Here is a 25000-nt window from a genome sequence, read left to right on the forward strand (position 1 = left end):
TCCCTGCGCATCTGGGTCCGGTTCGCCCTGTCTGGACTTATTTTCCCAATAATGACCGGCGTTCTATACATTATCCCTTACTTAATACAGTTAATAGTTAATAGTCATATATTCAGTTAATACAAAGCAAATATGATATTTGTATTAACGAATTAACTAATCACCTTGTTAACTAAATAATGTATTAGTTAAATAAATAAATTAGTTAACTTGTATAATGACTAAGTTACTAACACTGAATATAGCACCCAGGCCTTTATAATATTCTTTAGTCAACATATCATATAGCATAGCATATATAAGCCTGACAATATAATACAACTAACCAATCAAACAACTAATTTCCAGAGAGACTTTTGCTTTGGTGTATGGTGTTTTATGGAAATCTGAGAACTTCCACAAAATGAATATTGTTGGATAAACATGTAAGGACCATATACAGGTAAATAACTACAGTGCTTGTTTCTTCGTATGTCCTACAGATGGCGCCATAACACAAAGACTGCTTCAGAGAGACTTCATCTATTCTACACTGTAGCTGGCGCATCAGAGGTCGTATATATGTGACCAGTACAGCTCCTAACAACCTTATGCAAGGGGGGATATCAACATTGCTGTTGGCACTTGACATTAGGGTTCAACAGCTCATGCTGAAAGACACTGTCCATCATAACGCTCTACCTCTTGCGTCCACAGTAGCTGCTGTAAAGACGATCACCCATGTATTCTATATAGCAAGTGAATTTTAAATAGTTTATGTACGGATACCCGTTTTTTCCTGCATTTATGTATGTGAATTTTAAATAGTTTATGTACGGTTACTAGGGGTGTGAATCTCTCATGTAAAAGACAATACGATTCACATCTAGATACATGGGCACGATTCGATACAAGAAAAGATACATGTTCATAAAAAACGATTCAGTACGATTCGATGCGATGCGATTCGATGCAATTCGATGCAGTTCAAGAATGGAAAGCATTCTGAAAGATTTTTTATCATTTGCTCAAGGTGCACATTAATTTTATATTATCAGTTATCATGGTCATGGTTGTCAATTAGGCAAAAAAATGTGTGAATATGATTATCTAAACTGAGGTTTGTTTGATATACTGTATTGAAATGAAAAAAGAATAGTCTACATTTCAGTCAAACACAGCAGCCAAATACAAAATAAAGTTTTATAGACTTTATAGTTTTTATAGAGTTATATCTGATTGTTTTCATGGAGCTGTAGCCTTGTTGAGGTAAGACAATACCGAAATAAAATAAAACAGTGCTTAAGACACTCTTGGCCTTTTCTCATATAGCCTACAAGAATAAAATAGGCCTACATATCAATGAACTCTCTTGGTTTATTTTGTTCCAACGGTAGACCTAATGCAGAAACCTATAATGCCACAAGTCTGAGTGAATATGAACAAAATAATTGGCTAATAATTTGTGCATCGTTTTAGCAAGGGCCAAATTATTATTTAACATTAAGGAAATCCCTTCATCAAACGTAAGGCTATACTCTACAGACTATCGTTGCTGTTTAGTATTTAATTTCGCGCTGGATTTTGAAAAACAAAAGAGTAAAAACTGTAAAACAAACGACCGAGTGCGAGTCGTCACGTGCTTAAGTTGCAGTAGATGTATGGGTAATGAGGTCATTTGACAACTTTGGGCAATGAATGTAGCCAAAAACGAACTGCATTACCCACAATTCCGTGCCACGTATAGTTTCAAAACTGGACGTGGGATGAACGCGCTGCTTGGAACGTAAATGAGAGTCTGAGCGAGCAGAAAAGGTTGTGAACCGATTCGTAACAAGTAAATCGATATAACGACCGGTTTATTCCGATACGGGGCTTCACGTATCGATGTAGCCATATCTTACACGTTAAAAATGGATACCGATACGTATCATTTAATCTTTACACCCCTAACGGTTACCCATGTCCTCTGTATTGAAGTGAGTAAATTACAGAGGCGCGCGTGTGTGTGTGTGTGCGTACTCACCCGAGTCTTCTCCAGGTTGGATAATTCCTTGTGTGTGTGTGTGTGTGTGTGTGTGTGTGTGTGTATTTCTGTGTGTGTGTGTGTGTGTGTGTGTGTGTATGTGTGTGTGCGTGTACTCACCCGAGTCTTCTCCAGTTTGGCCTCCTCGGCCATCTCCACAGCCTGCTTCACCTGCTGTGTGTGTGTGCGTGTGTTTGTGTGTGTGTGTGTGTGTGCGTGCGTGCGTGTGTTTGAGTGTACTCACCCGAGTCTTCTCCAGTTTGGCCTTCTCGGCGATCTCCACAGCCTGCTTCACCTGCTGTGTGTGTGTGCGTGTGTGTGTGTGTGCCTGCGTGTGTGTGCGTGTGTGTGCGTGTACTCACCCGAGTCTTCTCCAGTTTGGCCTCCTCGGCCATCTCCACAGCCTGCTTCACCTGCTGGTAGGAGCTCCACTCTCTCTGCTGAGCCTCGGCCTGACTGGCCCGAAGTGTACACAGCACTGTCATCAGCTCATCACGCTCTCTAACACACACACACACACACACACACACACACACACACACACACACAGAGATACACATAAACACACACAGATAAATACGTACACATATATAGATGTAAAAACACACACACACACACACACACACACACACACACACACACACACACACACACAGAGATACACATACACACACACGCACATAAACACACAGATAAATAAGTACACATATATAGATGTAAAAACACACACACACACACACAAGCTAATACTCAATCACAAATACACACACAGATATACACACAATCACAAATACATATACACACAAGTATATACGCATACACAAGTATATACACATACCGTACACATACACAAATATATAAATGTAAAACACACACACACACACACACAAACAAATACACAATCACAAATACAGATATACACACATAAACACACATACACACAATCTTCATTAACTTTAATGACGTTTTAAATAAAAATCTGTCTGTTTACACAGGCAATCTAATTGATATGCATCAGTGTCCCTCTTCACCTTGCCTTTGGCTATAGTGGGGAATAACTGATTCACGATCAGAGTGGTATCTTCAAGATACATACAAAGACGTCGAAAGCAATCATCCAATGACTTCAATCAATTAGAGGCTGCAGTCTATTATCATCACCCTGAGATGAAGCTGAACATGGCCTTAAAGGCTGGAAGGGGAATTACGCTGATTTTTCACATAGATGTCCGTGTCTCGAGGTCACCAAGTACTGCCGGTACGTAAAAAAAAACAAAAAAACAATCGGTTTTACGTTGCTCGAGTTAATGCAGCCAACAGCTAAGGTACCCAGGCAGCTACAGTGCTACACTCTGGTGGCATGAACATGGGGGATAGGAGACATGCCCCCAGAGTTTGAATTTCCCCTTGGGGATCAATAAAGTATCTATCTACAGCGGGGAAAATAAGTATTGAACACGTCAACATTTTTTTCAGTAAGTATATTTCCAGTGAGGCTATTCGCATGAAATTTTCTACAGACATTAGTATTAATTAAGGTAATCCACACATATTAAAAAATCCAAACATTAATGTCCCTAAGTAGAGTTATGAGTTAAAAAGTGGAATGGCACAGGGAAAAAGTATTGAACACGCTAAGAAAAAGCAGTACACAAAGGCAAGGAATGGCAAGGAACGAGCTGGAATCTATACGTAGTTAGAGAGTAATTATCCCTCCTATCTGTGCAAATTAATATAAGCTGTGTTAGTACATATTGATGAGCTATAACAAGGTTTTTCGTTACCAAGTTGTCACACAAGAAACTTCATGATGGGTAAAAGTAAAGAGCTCTTTCAAGACCTTTGCAACATTATTGTTGCAAAACATATCAATGGAACTGGTTACAGATGCATTTCAAAACTTCAGAATCATCCAGTAAGCAGTATTGGAGCCATTATCTGCAAGTGGAAGGAACATCACTGCATCATCAATCGGCCATGTACAGGATCTCCTCACAAGATTTCTGACCAGGAAGTCAGAAGGATAGTCAGAAGTGTAGCCTAAGAGCCAAGGACCACTTGGAGAAAGCTCCAGAAAGACTTGGAGGCAGCAGGTTCAATTGTTAGAGAGAAAATCATAGGTAATGCACTTCACCGCCATGGCCTCTATGCACGTTCACCCCGCATGACTCTATTACTGAAGAAAAACATGTCGAAGCTCATTGAAAGTTTGCTACACAACATTTGGACAAGCCTATGAAATACTGAGAGAATGTATTCTGGTCAGGTGAGAGCAAAATGTAACTCTTTGGATGTCATACTACACACCATATTTGGAGGAGAAATGGCACTCTGCATCACTGGCAGACTTCATACAGTTGAAGGAATGATGAATGGAGCCATTTTTTCTGGGAGAATCTTGCCATCCACCAGGACAATGAGAATGAGACATGGCTAGACCTTCCAGCAGGACAGTGATCCAACGCATTCAGCAAAGGAAACTCTCAATTGGTTTCAGAGAAAGGAAATCAAGGCCCTGACTTAAATCCAATTGAACAGTTTTAGAAGTTACCTAAAGATCAGGATTTACAAGAGGGACCCCTGGAATCTTCAATATTAAAAGACTATCTGTTTAACCCTTAGAACCCTAAGCTGTTTTTAGGGCATTTTCACTACCTTTATTCATAAGGATTTATTCTGGTCATTGTAAGTGCCACACACATATATTATATATTGTTTTTTTCAGGAGAGTCTAGGCTATTCAGATCTGCCATCATTTCATGTATTAATACTAGCATTGATTTTATTTTGGTTTTTTAAGAATTAAAATATAAAAAGTGTATTATAAAAATTCTTATATTTCAACATGTATCTCACCACAGCAAGCTCACAGCTCTACATGCATTTCATGTGTGTGTAGGGCAGACTGTCCTGAATCGGGCAATATAATTGCCATGTTGGAGGGATACTCTGGGGCTGAGCAATTTACAGAAATATTTGCTGTGTGATTTATGGAAATAAATGCCATTTTTTATTTAGTGATGAAAAATGACCTTTCTGCGCTCCATATCGGTGACACAAACTGATCTGACCTGACTTGACCCGAGGTTGCGTGTTAGCCTGCGTGCCTGTGTGTATGCAGTCATAATAATTCTCAACTTTTTACTGCATTGCCATGAACAAAGTAAAGGCAAAAAAGGTGTTTATTTGTTGAACAAATTGGGATGCAATGTGAGCCTTGAATTGGATGCCATGCAGGAATTTGCTAGGATCTCAAAACCGGAATATGAACATGCTTTGCCATAGAGAAACACATGATAGCATTGGATTATAAACATGCTTTGCCACAAGGACAAAAACGTGGGGTAAGTCCAGCTATATGAAGATATTATTTTGCTGTCACTTCGTCTGTTTTATAACCCAGAAGGATGTACTTGGTATCAAATGATAGCTCTGAGTCTCCTCTTTCATCTGACATGCGTGGCATATCTATACGATCACGGGTCCGCGAGTAATTCAAACGAGAGTAATGAGTGTGCAGCGTTGGTTTGTGTACATGACGTTATTATTTTGCAGTCACTTCGTCTGGTTTTATAAGCCAGAAGGATCGATAAACATGGTACCAATGGATAGCCCTGTGCCCCCTCTTTCATCTGATATGCTTGCCATATCGATGCGATCACGGGTTCGCGAGTTATTCAAACTAGAGTAATGTGTGTGCAGGTGAACGCAGAGAAGTATAGACTGTAAATATGATGCAATTTGATTTAATTTCATGATTTTTTTTCATTTCCATACTTGATCGTACAGACAAGTGTGTAGTCTCGTTGGAAAGCCCCACTTCTGCTCTGTCGTGCATTAAAGATTTCATCTCGCTGCGATGAACAGTTTCGGAGCAATGTAACAGAGAAGAAAGGGTGTGTTTTTTGACGCACTTTGCGTCAATCGGGTTCTAAGGGTTAAAAGAATGGGCCAAAATCACACCTGAATACTTCGACTGATTAGTTTTGTCATAGAGGAAATGCCTTGAAGCTCTCATTACAAATAAAGGGTATTTAAGAAATTTCAGTAGGCGTGTTCAATACTTTTTTTCCTGTGGCATTTCACTTTTTTACTCATAACTCTACATATGGACATTAATGTTTGGATTTTTTAATATGTGTGGATTACCTAAGTTAATACTAATGTCTGGTGAAATTTTCATGCAAATAGCCTCACTGGAAGTATACTTACTGAAAAAAATGTTGATGTGTTCAATACCTATGTTCCCCGCTGTATCTATCTATCTATCTGAGTTTAGCGCAGTAGCTGCCTGGCTGCTTTAGCTGCTGACTGCAACAACTCAAACTATCGTCTGAGTTCTCCTTTAAAGGTGCTCTAAGCGATGGCATGAGTTTTTTAGGCTAAAACATTTTATGTCATTTACTGCAAACATCACGTATCCAACCGCTAGCTGTCTGTGTCCTGAATACACTCTAAAAAACGCGATCTCTGTGGACAGCCCAGGCTCCAAAAACGGCAACAAAAACAACCTGGGCAAACCTAGCCCATGAAAACATAACAAACTGTTCGAGCAAATCACAGACGAGATGCGCGTTTAGGAGAGTTTCAATTGCATGAGAGCAGTGCAGGAGGGAGGGGGAGGAAGTAGCGAGCTAGCTCTCTGTTTTGTTTGAAAGTCAACAGAAGTGACGTTACCCAGCATTGCTTAGATCACCTTTAAAGGCTTAAAGGCTACATTTGTCCATGATCATCTAAGACTCATGATAAATTGACTATACTCTCCTAGATGCCTTTTACCCACATTACTAGTTCTATCATAGTGGTTTATTAAGTATACCCACTGTATACTTAATAAACATCAAAATGATATATTTCCGAGCAGGAAACTACCATGATCGGCATACATAAAACATTCTAAACATGTATTTAAAAAGGCACATGACACACATACCCACAACACGCACACAAAAGAAAGGCTACAATAATCAGTATTTGCTCATATGAACAATATGAAATGTTGGCGATTGATTCTCACTTGGTGATCCTCTCAATGGCCTGCGTGTGTACGTTGGTGTGTGTCTCCGCCAGAACCGCCTCATGTTGGACACAACGCAAACACAGCCCCCCCACCTGGGGCTGACCTGCCGACGCCGCCATCATGGCCTCGCGGTGGCGCAGGCGACCTTTGACCTCCTCACTCTCCCTCTGGGCTGTCACCAAGTCCTTCCTGGTGACACAGAGGTCAAAGGTTATCTGCACCTGGCATAATCTTAGGGCTGTGACATTGTGTGTACAGAATAGGACATAATGCGGCAGATTATTTTCACCAAAAAAGACGTTTACATTTACAGACAGAGAGCAAATGAGCAGACGTCTGTGTGATTATGTGTACACAGGACACTAATAAAATGAGGACAATAATAATCCTTACTGTGTGTGTGTGTGTGTGTGTGTGTGTGTGTGTGTGTGTGTGTGTGTGTACCTTCACCCTTCCAAACACCCGAACTTAAACCTGGCTGTTTAACCTTGTGGTTAGTGTGCTGCACACAAGAATCCAGAAGATCCCTGCTTTAAAGCCCAAGGTCAAACAGGTCACACTTACTTCAGAGCCATCACCTGTGCCTCCAGGGTCTGCAACTGAGCCTGATAGAGAGTCTTAAGCTGGTCCTAATGCACACACACACACACACACACACACACACACACACACACACACACACACACACACACACACACACACACACACACACACACACACACACACACACACACACACACACACACACACACACACACACACACACACACACACACACACACACACACACACAGAGAGAGAGAGAGAATGTTAGGTGTTTAAATGTATGTTTAAATCCTCATCTCCACAGCATGTTCCATGTGATGGCCCATACCAGCTCTCTCCTCCACTTGTTGTCCTCTGCGGGGTGGGGGGTTCTGGGGGTGGGTTTGGGCTTCATGGCCCGTTCTGGACTACTCAACTGGGCCACGGGATTCATCTGCAGCAAGACACCAGCACAATCATGCTGCTATCAATTAAGCAAATATGAATGTTGCTACAATTCAGCTGACCATGGCGACCCAAAAAACAAAGGCAAACGACCTCAAATTGACAACACAAAGAGAACTGTAAATCAGTCTAGATTGTGTCTACTGTAAATCAGTCTAGATTGTGTCTACTGTGTATTTTTAGACACCCAGGTCAAGCATACCGTATATTGTGCATATATGCATACATTGTGAGTTATTTTATATTATTATAAATATAAATATTATATTGTAGGATAAGCAGACAATTTTGAAAAAATGGCAACCAAATCTCATGACCGGGCAAGCAAAACAGAGCATTCACTTGGCCAGCAGGCAAGCTGGGAAAATCAGGACTTTACAGTGGCACATGTGGACATGATTCCACGGGCACTGTCTCAGTAGGCTAGTTACTCACTGTGCTATGGTCCCTTAGTAGGCTAGTTACTCACTTTGCTATGGTCCCTCAGTAGGCTAGTTACTCACTGTGCTATGGTCCCTCAATAGGCTACTCAGTGTGCTATGGTCCCTCAGTAGGCTAGTTACTCACTGTGCTATGGTCCCTCAGTAGGCTAGTTACTCAATGTGCTATGGTCCCTTAGTAGGCTAGTTAATCACTGTGCTATGGTCCCTTAGTAGGCTAGTTACTCACTGTGCTTTGGTCTCTTAGTAGGCTACTCAGTGTGCTATCTGAGATGGTGTGGTCCCTCAGTAGGCTACTCACTGTGCTGTGGTCCATCAGCGTCTCTGCAACTACTTTGCATTTGAGTTCCTCGTGTAGCCTCTCATTCTCAACAATCACCACCCGCACCCTCTGTTTCATGCCCACAAGCTCCTCCTGCAAACACACACACAAACGATGCACACAGAGAAAGAAAGAGAGAGAGAGAGAGAGAGAGAGAGAGAGAGAGAGAGAGGAAGCAATGAAGAGACATATGGAAATAGGCACTCAGGCTGACTTGCTTTGTGATAATTAAACGATTCAGATCAACTATGGTGTGTAAATATGTCTATGCATAAGTCAGAATGGTCCACAACCGAATCCACTTAATTTAATACACTGTGTAATGAAATCTTCAAATTAAATCATATCATTAACAATTACCGGTAATACCATAATACAGCTTCAGCCATGCTCTCTGTACGCGTATGTTTTACACAGCACCCACAGTAGCAAAGAAACCAGACATCCCTCTCGGGACTTTATGACTGGCCATCTCTCAACAGCCAACCCCAATCTGCCATCAAACACACCTTACAGAAGTTGACCTCAGCCTCCAGCTGCCGAATGTAATCAGACTGCTTGTGAATGATGGGCACTAGATCCTGCATGGCAGGCAAGCTGCCTTTCAACTCCTCAGGAGACTTCTGCTGAACAGTGGGCAAAAGTTAAAGAAAGACAGTCAGTTATTGTCGACGAAGACTGAGCATAGGCACACAACTCAAATGTATGTTTATTAGTTACTCGCCAAGACCTTAGCGGAGGGATTACAATTCCCTAATCAATTGTCATCTATATAATGAACTTAGGAGGACCAACTGAACTCCGACCTCTGACACATCAATTAAAGGATTGAGAAAAGATGTCCCAGTACCTTGGGCGTTGATTTTCTTTTCGATGGTGTGATATTGACTGCTTCTCTTGGCTGTTTTTGCAGAAGTGACCGCAACTGAGATACTGCAACCAGAGCAGAGGGTTGAGCCTTGAATAAATTCTTGTTTCTCAAGGACTACGGAGCAATATAGAACAACTAAGTAGGAGAAATCGTACCAAAGACAAAGCAATAGATATATATAGATAAACATATAGATGTATAGACAGACAGCCAGCCAGCCAGACAGCTAGATAGATAGACAGACAGATAGATAGGCCTAGATGTAATATTCAATGTTATCTCCTGTAGCAGCAATTCACTGTAGTAGTTGCGGTAGGTCTACGTTTGTTTGCCTGTAGGCTACCTGCTTCGCTCTCCTGGAGTTGTTGATGCGATGAATCGTCAACACTGTGGTCTGCATCTGAGTTTGCCTGTCTGTCCACTACCACCACTCCCTCCGACTCGGAACTTCGGTCCAATACAGTGCTGAGTTGCTGGATGCTGCGGTTAGCTTTTTCTGTGAAGTCAAGCAATTTGGAGTTTTTACAATCAGTGACTGGCACAAAAGTAGACTAACTGCGAAATCGTGTTATCTTTGTTTCGTGTTTGTATCTTGTATCGTTTATCATTCATCCATAATTAGAAGTGATTATAGCGACTTTTGCTAATTAACGTGCGTACTGTCTGCAAGCATGTTTCGTGTAACGTTATACATTATTAATGCGCAGGGTATGAAGTTTCACCAGTTTGCAGTTACCAAGCAGATGGCAATCAAACTGTTTTGAGTGTGCTATCGATAGCCAGCCTGTCATCACCTCGCAGTTTCCTCTGATACGCTCCCAACTCCTCATCTTCGTCTGAATCGGGAGATGGCTTCATAGTAGACTAACGTTATGGAAAGTAGTCTATATACCCGTTTGTGTTAATGCCTTTATCTCAAGGTGAAATACAAATTTCAGTGCTGAGCAGAGTCTGCTTTGCTTTGCCACTCAGACGCTGCTGCTGCTCAACGGTTGCAACGTAACTAGACATGCACTTCCGTAAACGTAACATGGATTTGTGGGATTTGAAGTTCTCGGAGTGTCTCTTTGTCGGGCGTCATCAGCTCAAGAGGGGGGATAAGGAACTACAAGTCACAGATCCGAATCAACTGCAATGAACGCGAGGTAGGCTTTCAAATGTGGAAATATTTTGAGAGAATACTTTCAAAAACACGTAGATGTAAAATTCGAAAAAATGACTTATAGTTTTTATTTGGTAGGCTGATAATATTTCTTTAAATTATTCGACTGAATGTAGGCTTATTTTTTAGGCGACGTTGCATGCCAATCACAACGCGAATACACGCCCATATGGCCGTGTTGGAAGTGCAGACGCAGGCGGTAGGGATGTCCTAGTTGCCTCAATCTAGCTTGCTCGCAGTCACCGCTATTCGCTAGGAATAACGTTATTGCTGGGCAACTGAGACAATTACCAGACCGACGCTCAGTAACAGTAGGACTGGGTTGGGCATTGTGGACACGTTGGATATAGCTTACAGCCGAGCAAAAGCAAGGATATTTCTTTGGAAAAGAGGGGTGAGTACAATAAAAAGTGTTTTGATGAAACATTTATAGTGCTTCTTGAATTTGGAACATCCACATCAGGGAGGTTAGCTACACACAAAGTGGCAACTCGACTCATCCGTTGTGGCAGTGACATGTTTTTCAAAATATTTTATATCACTTCACAAGCAAAAAGTATGGCATGCTTGTCTGGTCAGTTTATTTATGGACATTTGAACACATTTCGTTTGTGCTTGCAATTTTACTTAGAGAAAGGATTCCATGTCTCAGAAATGTAGCATACATCCTGCCATGTCAACAACATGGTGCTTTGCTACAAGGTAACAAAAGTGTGTATTGTCAGTCGTCTGCAGAAGCAATCGCTATTCATGACAGCTCGCCTACACTGTAGCCTCAATTATTGCATTGTAACATAGCAGATCCTAGGACAATTAACCAGCCTCGAATGAATCAGTTTGCCGCTTTGTAATGAAACGGCAGACTTATAGGCAACTAACGATAATTTACACCAGGTAATGAAAAGTGTTTTATATTTTAAACTAGATGAACATACATGCATTTGATTTGCTGAGTCTTTCTTCACTGTGCTCAGAAGCCGGCTTCTTTCAGAGTCCAAAACCCCATCCTTGACAAAGGCTCCATCGAATCACGAGGATCATAAAAATGCACGTATAGCCTGCGCATCCTGTGGAAACACATGGAAGTAGGTTAATCGGTCAAAATGGTCCTTCGAAAGACAAGCTGATGGAAATGGACCACAATTGATCGCATGGTCGGGGTAGAGCAAGGGGGCTTTGTTTTGATGGAGTAGGGGGCTAGCATGCTATCATTGATCATTTTCCAACTGCTTCAAAATTTGGGGCGGATAGCGACTGGAAAGTGTGTTGCCTAAGCTATGGTTAGGATCTGCAAAGCCTGATAAATATCTATAAAGAAATTTTGATCTGAAATCGCAAATGCAGAAAAATCAGGGCGAGTGGAGTGGGTAAGGTCATAGAATAGACTGCACTCCCTCTTCACCTTATGCCAAATGATACGTCTGCTTCTAGGATTGCAGCAGTGATCTCCTTGCCGCCTAACTGCTGGATAGGCTAATTGGAACATCGTCGGTCATTTGTTCAAGTTTTGTTGCCACTTTTCATATAATGATAGATTGTACGGGAATCAAGAGAATGGCAGTGACTGCGGGCAGCTCACGGAAGCCTACGACGACATGTAATTTTGGTTCTTGGCACTCCAAATCTAATTTTGAACGACTGTATGTCATGCTCAAACTCCCATTTCTGTCTACAGGGCGTTTTACCGTTGTTTAGATTGAAAGTAGCGGGATGGAATAGCCTAAAGGGCTCTTTCTCTAGGAGCGCAGTCTCCTCCTCCAAGTAACTCGACTTCTGGGCCGCGTGCCACTGTTAATCGTAGACAGAGCTCTCCCTCCTCCCAGCCGCAGTCTTTGACCACAACTGCATTTTTTGGAAATCTGCTTTTGGGGTTTCTGGACAGATTCACTTGTCCACTATGTGTAGCATTGATCTTTTGTTCTCTCTTTAATGAGAGTATACTTCAGAGGTGAGAAAATAACCGGTTTAGTTCTGTCACATTATTTGTTGACACAGGACAGGAGTCTTACCATAGGCCTTTCCATGCCAACAGGAAGCTAAAGTTCTCTATAAGGCATATTGTTCTGAAGAACAATGGTCCACACTACAACAAGCCAACAACATGAGCTTTCATTTTGCCCTGTGCAATTACTTTGTAGCCTGTTAAAAAAGAGTAGCCTATGATATGTGATCCAGCTGAGAAAGTATGAAGTTGTTTTTCAGATAATTTTCTCCTGCCTCGAGTGTCTCATTTGTCTAGCCCAGGGAGGGATCACATAGTCCCTGTTTTGTAGAGTCAGAGAGGGTTATGAAATAGCATCATAGGGCGAGTCTACAAATGTCACACACACACAGCCGTTTTGGGTGTAACAATATTTCCCCCCGCCGTTTTCCATGTATGTTTTATTTGAGTGAATTTTTAGCACTGCCACTGGATGCTTTTGTTATTTTTTTCCAGCAACAACATTTATTTTTATTCTACAAAGACCATTAACTTCAAAGGGGTGGTTCATGGCATATCACCATTGCTTTAGTGAACACAGAGGGTGTCGTGTTTCTTCATTGGTTGAGTAGTGTAGTCTACTGTTTATAACATGAAATATCATTGTCATCATTCACAATTTCACCATGCCATTAAACAACTGTAAGTCCAAGAGTGAAATAGGCATGTAAGTAAAAGCACCAAAGAGATTGGCTATGAGCAAACAACCACAGAAGGAAGATTAAAAAGCAGAAGTTAAGGTTTAGGGAGCCTGATTGTGATAGAAAGTGATAGAAAAAGGAGAAAGAACCAGATAGTGTGAAGAAAGAGAGCGTGGAGGAAGGGAGTGCATTTTTTTTTGTCTTCAGGCTTTGGTGATCCTGATGATAAATAATTCATCAGACCACGGCATCACTTCCTGTGATGGTCCGCCTCTCAGGGTCCTCCCTCCGGAGTGCTTCCTGGTGTCAGGGCCTGTGTGATACGGTTGTTTACAGGAGCCGGATTACATCAGTCTGCAGGCATGTGACATACATTCAGACTCATTCCATGTACAGGGAACCTCTGAACGGTTTCAGTTGACTGATTCTATGGTTATAGGCCATATATTGTGTGAAGCATTTGGAAAAAGTGCTCATTATTAATGAAAATTAAAAAATGGTTTTAAGCTTATGTAGCATTCTTTATCAATCATGCTGTAAATGTGAATAATAGGTCTATTTTAACATCAGTGTTAACTATAGCCTTGTAATTATCCATTTACGATGTAGGGGGGGTGAATAGCTGTATAGGGGGTGTGATCTGATCCTGAATGAAGCAACCAGCTGAACTGGTTGGTGTCCGGATCGATCCAGATGTCTACTTCCTGCGTGCAGACACAGTAGTGTGAGGTCACGCTCGGGACAGAGCGAATAGCTGCCCACTCCTACCCCCGCACAGTAGAACACACATGCCGCTAAACTAGCTGAGGGGTCACACATGCTTGCTGCATTAGTAAGTGGGATACTGTATAAGTAGGAAGTGACCAAGAAAGCTTTGGTCCATGCTAAAGGTCCGAACCAGTAGAGAGTATAGATAGAAGCTATAGTGATAAGCAGAGAGTATAGAAGCTATTACAATTTATACACTGAAATGATATATACAAGCAAATGGAATACATCTGGGGGAGGGAAAAAGAATAAAATGATTAATGGAATTAGTATAGTCCCACAAGACAGTATGAAATGATGTTAAGGGATGGGGGGTAAAAAAAGCAGACGAAGATATGCAAGCTAGAAAGGTCATAGAATAACGAAGGTTAGACCATTCGTCTGGGTATGTAGAGAGTTTCACTAATGGACTTATATGTGTTGATGCGTTTGGCAGAAATGTGTGGGTGGAGGGAGCAGCCTTCGGAGGACATGTTTTGGCAAAAAGCACAATGTAGGTTAGTGTGGCACCCATGATGTGCCCGCCGCCGCGGGTGTTCCTCAGGGGCATTGCCACATGGCTGCCCAATAGGGACTCCTTCCAAGAGAACATGTCACACCACCATGCAGACTTCAGAGGCGCTAAAACAACTTACTTAGTATAGTATTCAGTAACGAGCCCCCTTCCCACCGAGCGTGCATGCATGTTGACACGTGGTCAGTGCTCATTTACATATTAGGTCACATGTGATCCATGCGGGTCGATAAACATGCTCTTCTATCACCACACTGGAGATGGAATCTATACATTAATGTGAGCCCCTGCATTAAAGGATGGATTAGTTGAGGGGGTTTGTTTTAGGCACCATGTGTTCTTATATAGATTTTGATGAGCAGGCTGTCTTGTTCTGTGTTCTGTGGGTGTTGTGCCATATGGTCTTTTTTTGCTGCTCCCACGGATTTGCTTATGTTGCCACTCCGCTCCTATTCACCCAGACTGCTATCAGCAGGGGTGGCCAGACCTCAGCAAAGCACACGTTTGGATTCACAATCAGAAAACCAAAAACAGCACTTCATTTATGTCCCAGCTCCTCCTATTTATGTTAATTGCACACTCTGGCATTTAAGAGTTATATATAAATTATAACTATTATAAACTACATATTCTGTGTTTATAACAAAAGTGTGGACACTCTTTTGACAGTGAAAAATGCAAAAACTAGATTCTTGGATGGTCCAATATAGACTGAGTTGCTATTTAAATTTAGGGCTAATTGACTTATACACTACTTTTGTACAGTTACTTAGTTGCTAAACAACAACAGCAAAGGTTAAATTACCATTATATGACATGATTATAACATAATTCATTATTACAATAGTATCTTGTCTGATACCTCTGTTTTGATTAGTTTGATTTAATATGATTTATTTTGGTAATGTCCATGATAAATATAATGTGTATGAAAAAATATGGGCCCCTGAGTGTTTTCTGGCCACATGAGGAGATTCATGTGCTTAATTATTGCACAGTAGGGAACAATGCAGCGAGAAAATACCTTTAGATTTGCATCGGTACAAATCGATTCATGTTTCTGCCATCTTTATATTTTTTTGGAGACAAATCTCACAGGAAATGCCCCAGACTCTATTAAAGTGTAGCTAATTAGTAATAGATATGCAGTGATTGGTGAGACATTGGCTGATTCAGACTGCACCATATGGGAAGCTGATGATGGCGTGGTTTAGCGGTGCATGAAGCCTTTTGTCATCCTGATAGCCGGAGCATATTTCAAGCAATGGAAAAGTTAAGGACAACAAACAAAGGATGCCAAGATGTAAGTGATTATATTCAGCAAAGTATGTTCACGGAGGTATAGTTTTCTGCATTAAGTGTATGGTTGGTTTCTAGACCACTGTGTGTTTAGTTAGCTCTCTTTGTGGCGATTGGATGTTTTCTGGGCCTTTTCAGAAGCAGGTCTGTCGGTCAGCCAACAGCAGGGCTGAAATTCAGGAGATGGAGGAAATCTCCCTGCGACTGGCAGTGACAGCCATTGTTCTCTCTGTTGCAACGGCTGCTTTCCCTCGGGGGTTCTTCTGAATTGTGAAATAGTACAAAAATATCTCAGTGCAAAACAGACTTTTTTTTTGTGCAAAACCTTCACAGGAGGGACTATTTACAAGCCTCTCAGGGTGACATCACAGTTTTCAGGGAGGTTATCTTTAGAGTGTCGCTTTAAAATGCATGCCATTTTTTTTTTCCTCAGTCTGAACTGGCGTCTGCACATCATTGTTTGGTGTGTTGACACTTAAAAAAGAAATACTCTCTAGGAGTGTGATGAGGTGTGTTTGTGTTTGGGTTGCATATGCAAAATAAAGCTGAATGGCACTCTGAGCTTTTATACTACAGGCTGCACAAGGGGAAAAAAGAGAAACTAGGCCATCTTGGTGCAGACGTCAAAGTCAATTGTCTGCCTGCTCAGACAAAGACAGAAGCTGTAGTATCTCTGAGACATATTCAGCTCTCTCTCTCTCTCTCTCTCTCTCTCTGTCTCTCTAGCTCCTCTGGCTTAGCGCTTTTCTCTATCTTCCAAAATCTCCCACCAAGATTTAAATCTCCATGCATTTTTAAAAAGGTTGGAGATGATTTCCTTTGTTACCTAGGTCAGGCTAATCAGCCCCCCATTACTATTTCACAAATCAGAAGCTTTGAGCTTGGGAATGATGGTGAATTCTTTGGCAGCCCGACCCCCCCCCCCTGCCCCAGATCTATTTGAAACTGCAGATTCATTAGGTGGGTTGATAATGGCTTTTAATGGTAGTGAATAGAGATGTCTGCTGCAGACAGAAGCAGACTTACTTACATAGTGAATACTCGTTGAGGTCAGAAGTAATTTCTGAGTCACTCATGCAGTGTCTCCCATATTAGTGGCTCTCTGATGCCTGCAAATTATATAAAATATCCCGTAAATGTTTTTTTTTTCCCCCATTCATATGCATCCCTGAAATTAGTTATTGTGGGGTGGGATGTCAGTCACCATGACTTGTCTGTCCTTGATATGTCTGAGGAATGATTCTCCTTTGAGAGTCATAGAGATGGTAATACTGAACATTGGTGGTGGTGAGGTTCCCCTTTCACCGTAAAGCACATTCGGTGTCTTATAAAGCGCTATACAAATATAAGTTGTTGTTGCTGTTGTTGTAACTAAAATAATCGAGAATTCCTACTTGTATGAAGAGATTTTATTTATTTATCATTTTAGAGTTTTATTTCGGGCACAGCACTGCACAGGCGCGTGAGATACATTAAATAAGAATGATTAAATAAAGGTCTTTGTGAGTCTAAATTTCTCTCTGCATTCCTACGCTGCGACCTTGGAGACAGCCAAAGGACGTTCACTCCTGTAGACAGCAGGACGCCCCAGGAGGCTGAGTCGGCCCAGTGTAGAACAGCAGACCGAAGCTGAGTCCAGCGCCATCTTCAAATGTGGGCTACAGCCGAATTCAATGCACACGTTTGTGGCTGGTGAGAAGATGACAAATGACAAGAGGACAATCTGAGTCCACACACAATGCCATCCTGGATTAAAGCAGATGAGCTTTAATTAAAGCAGAAAAGCTGTGGCGTAAGTAGCCAAGTAGCCTCCAACCATCGCAGAGCATAATAACAGAGATGCTAGGCCAAGGTAACCGAACTTTCAGACATCTCGGAGCATTACAGGAGAGCCTGTAAGACAGCTCACTGTGTGTGTGTGTGTGAGTGTGTGTGTGTCTTGCAAGAAAGAGAGAGACGTGAGGGGCACGGTTGCACCGTTATAGCGAGAGCCAAGATTGAAGGATATTGCATGTCTTTATCTGATCAAGTCTGCCTGAGTATGTACAGTATGTGTGTGTGTGTGTGTGTGTGTGGAAGAGTGAGATGGGAGGGAGCGCTTGTCCTGGCTGAGTTAGCACTGCTCTGGGACGGACACTTGCACAGCAGTTGCATCATCTGTCCAGCTGCACCACTGCAGGGAGGAGTCTGCAATGTCCTCACTCGCTAGAGGAGTCGCAATGTTCTCACTCGCTAGAGGAGCCACAATGTCCTCACTCTGTCCTCACTCACTAGAGGAGCCGCAATGTCCTCACTCACTAGAGGAGTCTGCAATGTCCTCACTCACTAGAGGAGCCGCAATGTCCTCACTCACTAGAGGAGCCGCAATGTCCTCACTCACTAGAGGAGCCGCAATGTCCTCACTCACTAGAGGAGTCTGCAATGTCCTCACTCACTAGAGGAGCCGCAATGTCCTCACTCACTAGAGGAGCCGCAATGTCCTCACTCTGTCCTCACTCACTAGAGGAGTCTGCAATGTCCTCTCTAACTAGAGGAGTCTGCAATTTCCTCACTCACTAGAGGAGTCTGCAATGTCCTCACTCTGTCCTCACTCACTAGAGGAGTCTGCAATGTCCTCTCTAACTAGAGGAGTCTGCAATGTCCTTACTAGAGGAGTCTGCAATGTCCTCACTCACTAGAGAAGCCGCAATGTCCTCACTCTCTAGAGGAGCCGCAATGTCCTCACTCACTAGAGGAGTCCGCAATGCTTTCAAACGGAGGAAATGTCAAAGGGTTGACTCTGTAATGGACACAAAGGTCAAACACTATTCAGTTCCCAGTTTGATCCAATTGCTTCTCGTCTCTAACTGGACGAGCTTGTGTGTAGATTTCACACACAGCTGCTGAAGCTAGGAGGCCAAGGGAGAGTAAGTAAGTAAGTGTGGCAGCAGGAATGGACAGCAGCCACTGTGTGTGCAATACAGGACCTTAGCCTAGCGCACTGTGTGTGTAAAACAGGACCTTAGCCTAGCGCACTGTGTGTGCAATACAGGACCTTAGCTTAGTGCACTGTGTGTGCAAAACAGGATCTTAGCCTAGCGCACTGTGTGTGCAATACGGGACCTTAGCCTAGCGCACTGTGTGTGCAAAACAGGACCTTAGCCTAGCGCACTGTGTGTACAATATGGGACCTTAGCCTAGAGCACTGTGTGTGCAATACAGGACCTTAGCCTAGCGCACTGTGTTTGCAATACAGCCTAGCACAGTGTGTGTGCAATACAGGACCTTAGCCTAGCGCACTGTGTGTGCAATACAGGACCTTAGCTTACCGCACTGTATGTGCAATACAGGACCTTAGCTTAGCGCACTGTGTGTGTAAAACAGGACCTTAGCCTAGAGCACTGTGTGTGCAATACAGGACCTTAGCTTAGTGCACTGTGTGTGCAAAACAGGACCTTAGCCTAGCGCACTGTGTGTGCAATACAGGACCTTAGCCTAGCGCACTGTGTGTGCAAAACAGGACCTTAGCCTAGCGCACTGTGTGTACAATACGGGAGCTTAGCCTAGCGCACTGTGTGTGCAATACAGGACCTTAGCCTAGCGCAGTGTGTGTGCAATACAGGACCTTAGCCTAGCGCACTGTGTGTGCAATACAGAACCTTAGCCTAGTGCACTGTGTGTACAATACAGGACCTTAGCCTAGCGCACTGTGTGTGCAATACAGGACCTTCCATAACTGCAGTTATTGAACTAGAAACGGCAGTAGTGCCGTTTTTCTGAAGTACTATGCTTTTCATGTCCAAAATACTGCATGTTATGGGGGAAAAACAGCAGTTGTCCTGCATATGAAATATCCAAAACTGCAGTTTTGACACTTGGCACCAGTTTTGGACAAGTAGCCTAGCTTAGCCTCAGAGTTTTGTTGGTCTACATTGGCTGCTGGTCATTTCACACACATCCTCTCTCACACATACAAACACACACACTTTTTGTCTCGCCTGGATTCACACACACACACACACACGCATTCATACACAGCGGAGGAATGCTCTGCTATCCTGAGCCAACAAAACCTCGTTCTCTCTGTAGTTCACTGCCAGGGTATGAGTCAGCAACAGCAGCTCCTGATACACTAACTGCCTCAGTCAGGGTCCATTGAGGCCGTTGTAACTGTAGAAACCGTAGCACATTGTCCATCTCCACAGAAGAGCAGTCAGCCACAGTGGCGTGTGTGTGTGTGTGTGGGGGGAGGGGGGGGCAGTCCAGCTTTGCACCTCCGCAGGACAGCGCTTTCAAAAGATGAGCGAGGAGGACGGGGGGGGGGGGGGGGGGGGGGGGCAGGAAGTGTGAGAGCCTACTTCCTCTGGCTTACAAAGCATGCCTAGTCAACTCCGAACAATCCCAGTTTGTCCGGTGCTGTCCAAGAGTGAGCGCAGAGAGGGGGGGGGGGGGGGGAGTGGGGGTGGTGAGGGGAGGACTGATGGGTGAAATCCCATTTTGCCAAGTTAGTCTTTTCATGGTCGGATTCTTCAAATTTTGGCCTCCACTTCATACTGATGTGGAGTCTCACGGACAACAACACAACACGTTCATTACTCTACTGCTGTGGAACACACACACACACACATAAATACACACAGCAGAGCTCTACAGGGCAACACAACAACATAACGTGTTCATTACTCTACTGCTTTGGGACACTCACCCTTCACCCACATACCAGTACAGAAGCACCAACACATGCACACACACACTTACGCTGTCATGAAACATACTTACGCACTCAACTTTCACACACACACACACACATAAATGTACGCACACACACACACACATATACACACACACGCACACACATATAGAGCCACACACTCACACATGCAGGAAGTGGCAGTGCCCACTGCAGGTCTAGTGGGTTGTGAGTCATTTTAATGAAGGAGGACTGTGTGGCTGCTCCTCTGGAATAGGTTAGCAGCATGTGTGCCCAAAGGAAGCTAGAGCCGCATGCCACACCCCTTTCAGCTGGGGAGCACTTTCATGTGTGTGTGAGTATGTGTTTGGGTTTTTGGGTTTGCATGTGTGTGTGTTTGTGTGAGAGAGAGATGCCAAATGCCTTTGTGACTTTGTTGTGCCACACTGGGCTGATTCTCAGCGCCTGACTATGCTGGGGCTGATGTGTGTGTGTGTGTGTGTGTGTAGGTGCAGTATAGGAGCTTGGAGCTAAACAGATTCTTCTTTCACCATTCTTCTTCGTTATGTTCTTAGCTACATATTATGCCGTGTGCCCCCATTCCCTTCCCTTCTCTCTCTGTTTTGTTTCAGGATGTATTTAGTCATCAACATCTAATTCTCCCATTCTCTTGCCGTCGTTCGGTGACTTTCTCAGTCAAAGCTAAAAAAGTTAAGTCGAACCTTATCCTCCTCATCCTTAATCCTTATCCCCCTAAAACCAGATCCCCGGCCAGGTCAGCTAGCGCCCCGCTAAGAAAAGAATGTTGGAGTGGCACAGCGCCCAGGATCAGATGTTCTGTGGCCGTATGAGCGTATTATATTAACATATTTATTGCAGTGCATAGCAAGTAGCTGAAAATAATACTTTATTTCTACCACTGTCCCAGAACATCCCCCACACACTTCTCCCCAGACTTAATTGTGCCTCAAGGATGGCCATTCCAGCCTTCTGTCCTCACACTGTCCAATGTTTTTTTTTTATTTCTCTCTGGCATGTGGGCTGAGATTGTGGTCAGGCATCTTTGTGTCTGTGTGTGTGTGTGTGTAGACGTGGTATGCAGACGCCATATGAACTTGTGGCAGAGGTGCTGGAGGTTTTGAGGTGGAATGGAAGGACAGCACTGTCTGGGTGGATGATAAGTGTAAAATGTGATTCTGTATATTCTGGCATGTCAGAAAGCCATTAAAAAGCAGGAAAATAAAGAAATAGTTTAGTCTGAATACTCTCAAGAGAATTACTAACACACAACTCTTACATTACTTACACACTACTCGGATGACATTTTTCTGTCGCTTAAAAATCTCACAGAGATGTTCTATTATGTGAAATGCTGCACTCTTTTAAGGTTTGTTTATTCAGATTATCTAAATTTGTCAATATTTTTGTTACAGAATACAGGACCACTTTCAACTATCTCAATGCTGTTTTCCTACGGCTGTCTGATGTAGATGTGTTGCAATTTAATTACTTCAATTAGTTACTTGAGCTACACTGATTTTTGGCGCACACCCTACCCACCCCCCTACCCAGGTCACTGCTATAAACGGTCAACCTGTAGAGGTAGTGGGCTCATATAAATACCTGGGAAGCATAATCAATGACAGATTAAATTTTAATCTTAACCTAGAAAATATCTGCAAGAAAGGCCAACAGCGACTCTTCTGCCTCCGTAAAATGGCAAAATTCAATGTGGATAAAACCATTATGAGAATATTTTATAAATCATACATTGAATCTGTTTTATCTTTTTCTATAATATGCTGGTATGGAAATCTGAATGTAAAGGATAAAGCCTCACTCATCAAAATAGTGAAGGTCAGTGGCAAAATCATAGGTGCCAAGCAAAGCAGCCTATCAGACCTGTACAGTAGATTTGTCCAAAAAAATAGGCAGAATCTATTTTATCAGCAAATCATCATCCTCTTCACCCTGAGTTTCAGTTGCTACCTTCTAAGTCAGTGTTTCCCAAAGTCTGGGTCGCGACCCACGGGTGGGTCGCAGGAGATTTTATTTGGGTCGCCAGCACAATTTATGTTGTGTTATAGCCTAACTGATACCATTTGTCATTTGATACCAGGAAAGCTAACAGTTTTCTATTAGGATGTACAGTCACGGTTTTGTCATAAAAGCTCATGAAACTGGGGGACAAATGCATCACAGAGGGGGTGCCAGAGCATGGATATCTACCTCTCAAAATGAAACCGTTCTGTGGGGCGCCTGCCATGTACCTCACAGTTGCAAACTGCAAGGAACATGAATCCGCCTATTTGCACGAACATTAAGAGATACCAGTGCATTATATTAGGCTACAATTTAAATGGACATTTTAAACACTAATCCTCTCGTTTTCTACCTCGCTAACTCAAAGTAAAGGCGCATTCTTCCGGCTATTGCGCAAAAGCCTCTTGTTCTGATATAACAACTATACAATATAATATAATACAACAATACAATATAACGACTTCAGTTATTTGCTGTTTACATCGGAATTGACGTCCGATGCAACGCAACGTAGCCTACAACATTTTTTTCTAGAAATACAGGAACAGCTTACTATGCTGACGAATGACGACTGCGCAACATGCAAGAATTTCCCTAACTCTCGGATGCGCATTGAAACGTATCTTAGTCATTTCCAACTTTTCACGCTGATGGTGCTCAAAATGCAACACAACCGTGTTCAAAGCAGGATCTATCTATTTAGATCCTATAGCAATGTATGGTTGGGGGAGCCATAGAAAAGTTGGAGAACCTGTGGCCTAAAACAATATTGGTGGTTGCAGGGTAGATTTGAAATGAAATGGGTCGCGATGGTCTGTCATTTTTAAAAAGTGGGTCCCCAGAAAAAAAGTTTGGGAAACACTGTTCTAAGTCATGCTTCAGATTCCCTGTAGTTAAAACCTATAGATATAGACATTAATTTGTTCCCAGTGCCATTTCTCTATTGAACTCAGATTTTGGAGCTCTGGGCTGACATCATGGTGTTTTTGGTGCACAGTATGAGGTATGACTTCCTGCAGTATGAAGGTACTCCATGGAGAGCAGAAAGTGTTTAATTTATTTGATACATAGTATTTGTTATTACATGTATTATCATTATTTACATGGATATGTCATGCAGGGATGCTTATCAGCATACCTGTATACACACTGCACTGCTTATCTGCATGTATGTTTTCTTCACCCATTGGGTGTTCATGTTGTCATGTTGTACTTTTTGTTGTCTATGGATGTCTTGCTGCAAACCAAATCGCCCTTAGGGGACAATAAAAGCTTTAAGTAAGTAAGTTACCCAGGCTAACCAAATGTTGACATACTCTGATTTGAATAGTTCGCTCAGATGCATTTCTCTGTGACCCCTGTATGGATACATCTCTTAGTATCTTAAACGTTGTTCCACTTGTAAGTTGCTGGATAAAGATATCAAAATGTAAATGTATCAAGATGTAAATGTCAATGTAAATGCCTAGAGAGAGGAGGAGACAGAGGTAGTGGTCCAATGAGAGACCTCTTTAGAAGATGAACACACTGTAACATGCTTGCCATATCACTTGTAAAATTTTACAAGTTTTGGGTGCAGCAGGGCACATTCTAGACCCGTCTGGAAACTGTATCTTACAGTGCAGTGGCTCTGGCTCTGATCTGGCCCAGATGAGGCCCAGATGAGGCTGGGCAGTTAAAGCTGCAGTGGGCAAGTCTGACAGATTGAGGGGACTTAGCCAAAATTTTGAATGCTTACAACTCTCATGCCCCTCCCCCACTACCACCGAGCACCCTCTCATCGAGTTTGTGCTCGTCAGTGAGCACTAGACTGTGATTGACAGTCAGATCTCACACAGCCCTGCTCTGATTGGACCAGAAGAACCGGGAGCTGTGGATTTTTGCAAAACAAATAACAGGCTCTAGGTAAAGGTAGAAGTGCATTTTTATTCTAAAACTGGCTGATTTATGTTGTTCTGTCAGAGCATAGTGTCAGTTTCAGTGAATATGATCAAAAAAATCTTGCCAACTGCAGCTTTAAACAGGGGACCCTCAGAAATGGGAAACTCGGCTTCAGAAAGTAAAAGTCCTACAGTACCATATATTTGTTCCAACCATTCATAAAATAAAATAAAAACGTTCATTCTTATTAACTCAACTTTTCAGCCAGGTAGATGAGCTAACTAGTGAAATCACCTGTTTTATGTTCACAGGTAGAAGCAATGCCGGTACATGGTAGGATTTGTACTGTCTGAAGCCAGGTTTCCCATCTCAGGGGGTGCTCCAGCTCGAACAA

At 42.6% G+C, this 25000-nt stretch overlaps 2 protein-coding genes across 5 annotated transcripts in view; one reads left to right on the forward strand and one right to left on the reverse strand.

The window, feature by feature from the left end:
- The window catches only part of sdccag8 (SHH signaling and ciliogenesis regulator sdccag8), an 81599-nt gene extending 70977 nt beyond the window's left edge, over positions 1-10622 (reverse strand). Inside the window, exons 1-9 of the mRNA XM_076286242.1 lie at positions 10443-10622; positions 9992-10144; positions 9628-9710; positions 9287-9403; positions 8757-8870; positions 7900-8004; positions 7590-7654; positions 7023-7214; positions 2368-2506 (exon numbers count right to left, since the gene is read on the reverse strand). Coding sequence (XP_076142357.1) covers positions 2368-2506; positions 7023-7214; positions 7590-7654; positions 7900-8004; positions 8757-8870; positions 9287-9403; positions 9628-9710; positions 9992-10144; positions 10443-10506 — 1032 coding nt within the window. The 5' untranslated portion in view covers positions 10507-10622. The remainder of the gene's footprint in view (positions 1-2367; positions 2507-7022; positions 7215-7589; positions 7655-7899; positions 8005-8756; positions 8871-9286; positions 9404-9627; positions 9711-9991; positions 10145-10442) is intronic.
- Positions 10623-11029: 407 nt separating this feature from the next.
- The window catches only part of cep170aa (centrosomal protein 170Aa), a 79335-nt gene continuing 65364 nt past the window's right edge, over positions 11030-25000 (forward strand). For 2 of the 4 annotated variants that reach the window (XM_076286243.1, XM_076286245.1), the window contains exon 1: positions 11030-11204. The gene's annotated coding sequence lies outside the window, so the exon portion shown is untranslated. The remainder of the gene's footprint in view (positions 11205-25000) is intronic. The other 2 variants (XM_076286244.1, XM_076286246.1) reach the window with 1 other exon arrangement.

The sequence above is a fragment of the Alosa pseudoharengus genome, unplaced genomic scaffold, assembly GCF_046254945.1.
Source record: "Alosa pseudoharengus isolate Yale_2024_CS ecotype anadromous, Long Island Sound unplaced genomic scaffold, YU_APseudo_1.1 YU_APseudo_1.1_scf_15, whole genome shotgun sequence".
NCBI classification, from domain to species: Eukaryota; Metazoa; Chordata; class Actinopteri; order Clupeiformes; family Clupeidae; genus Alosa; species Alosa pseudoharengus.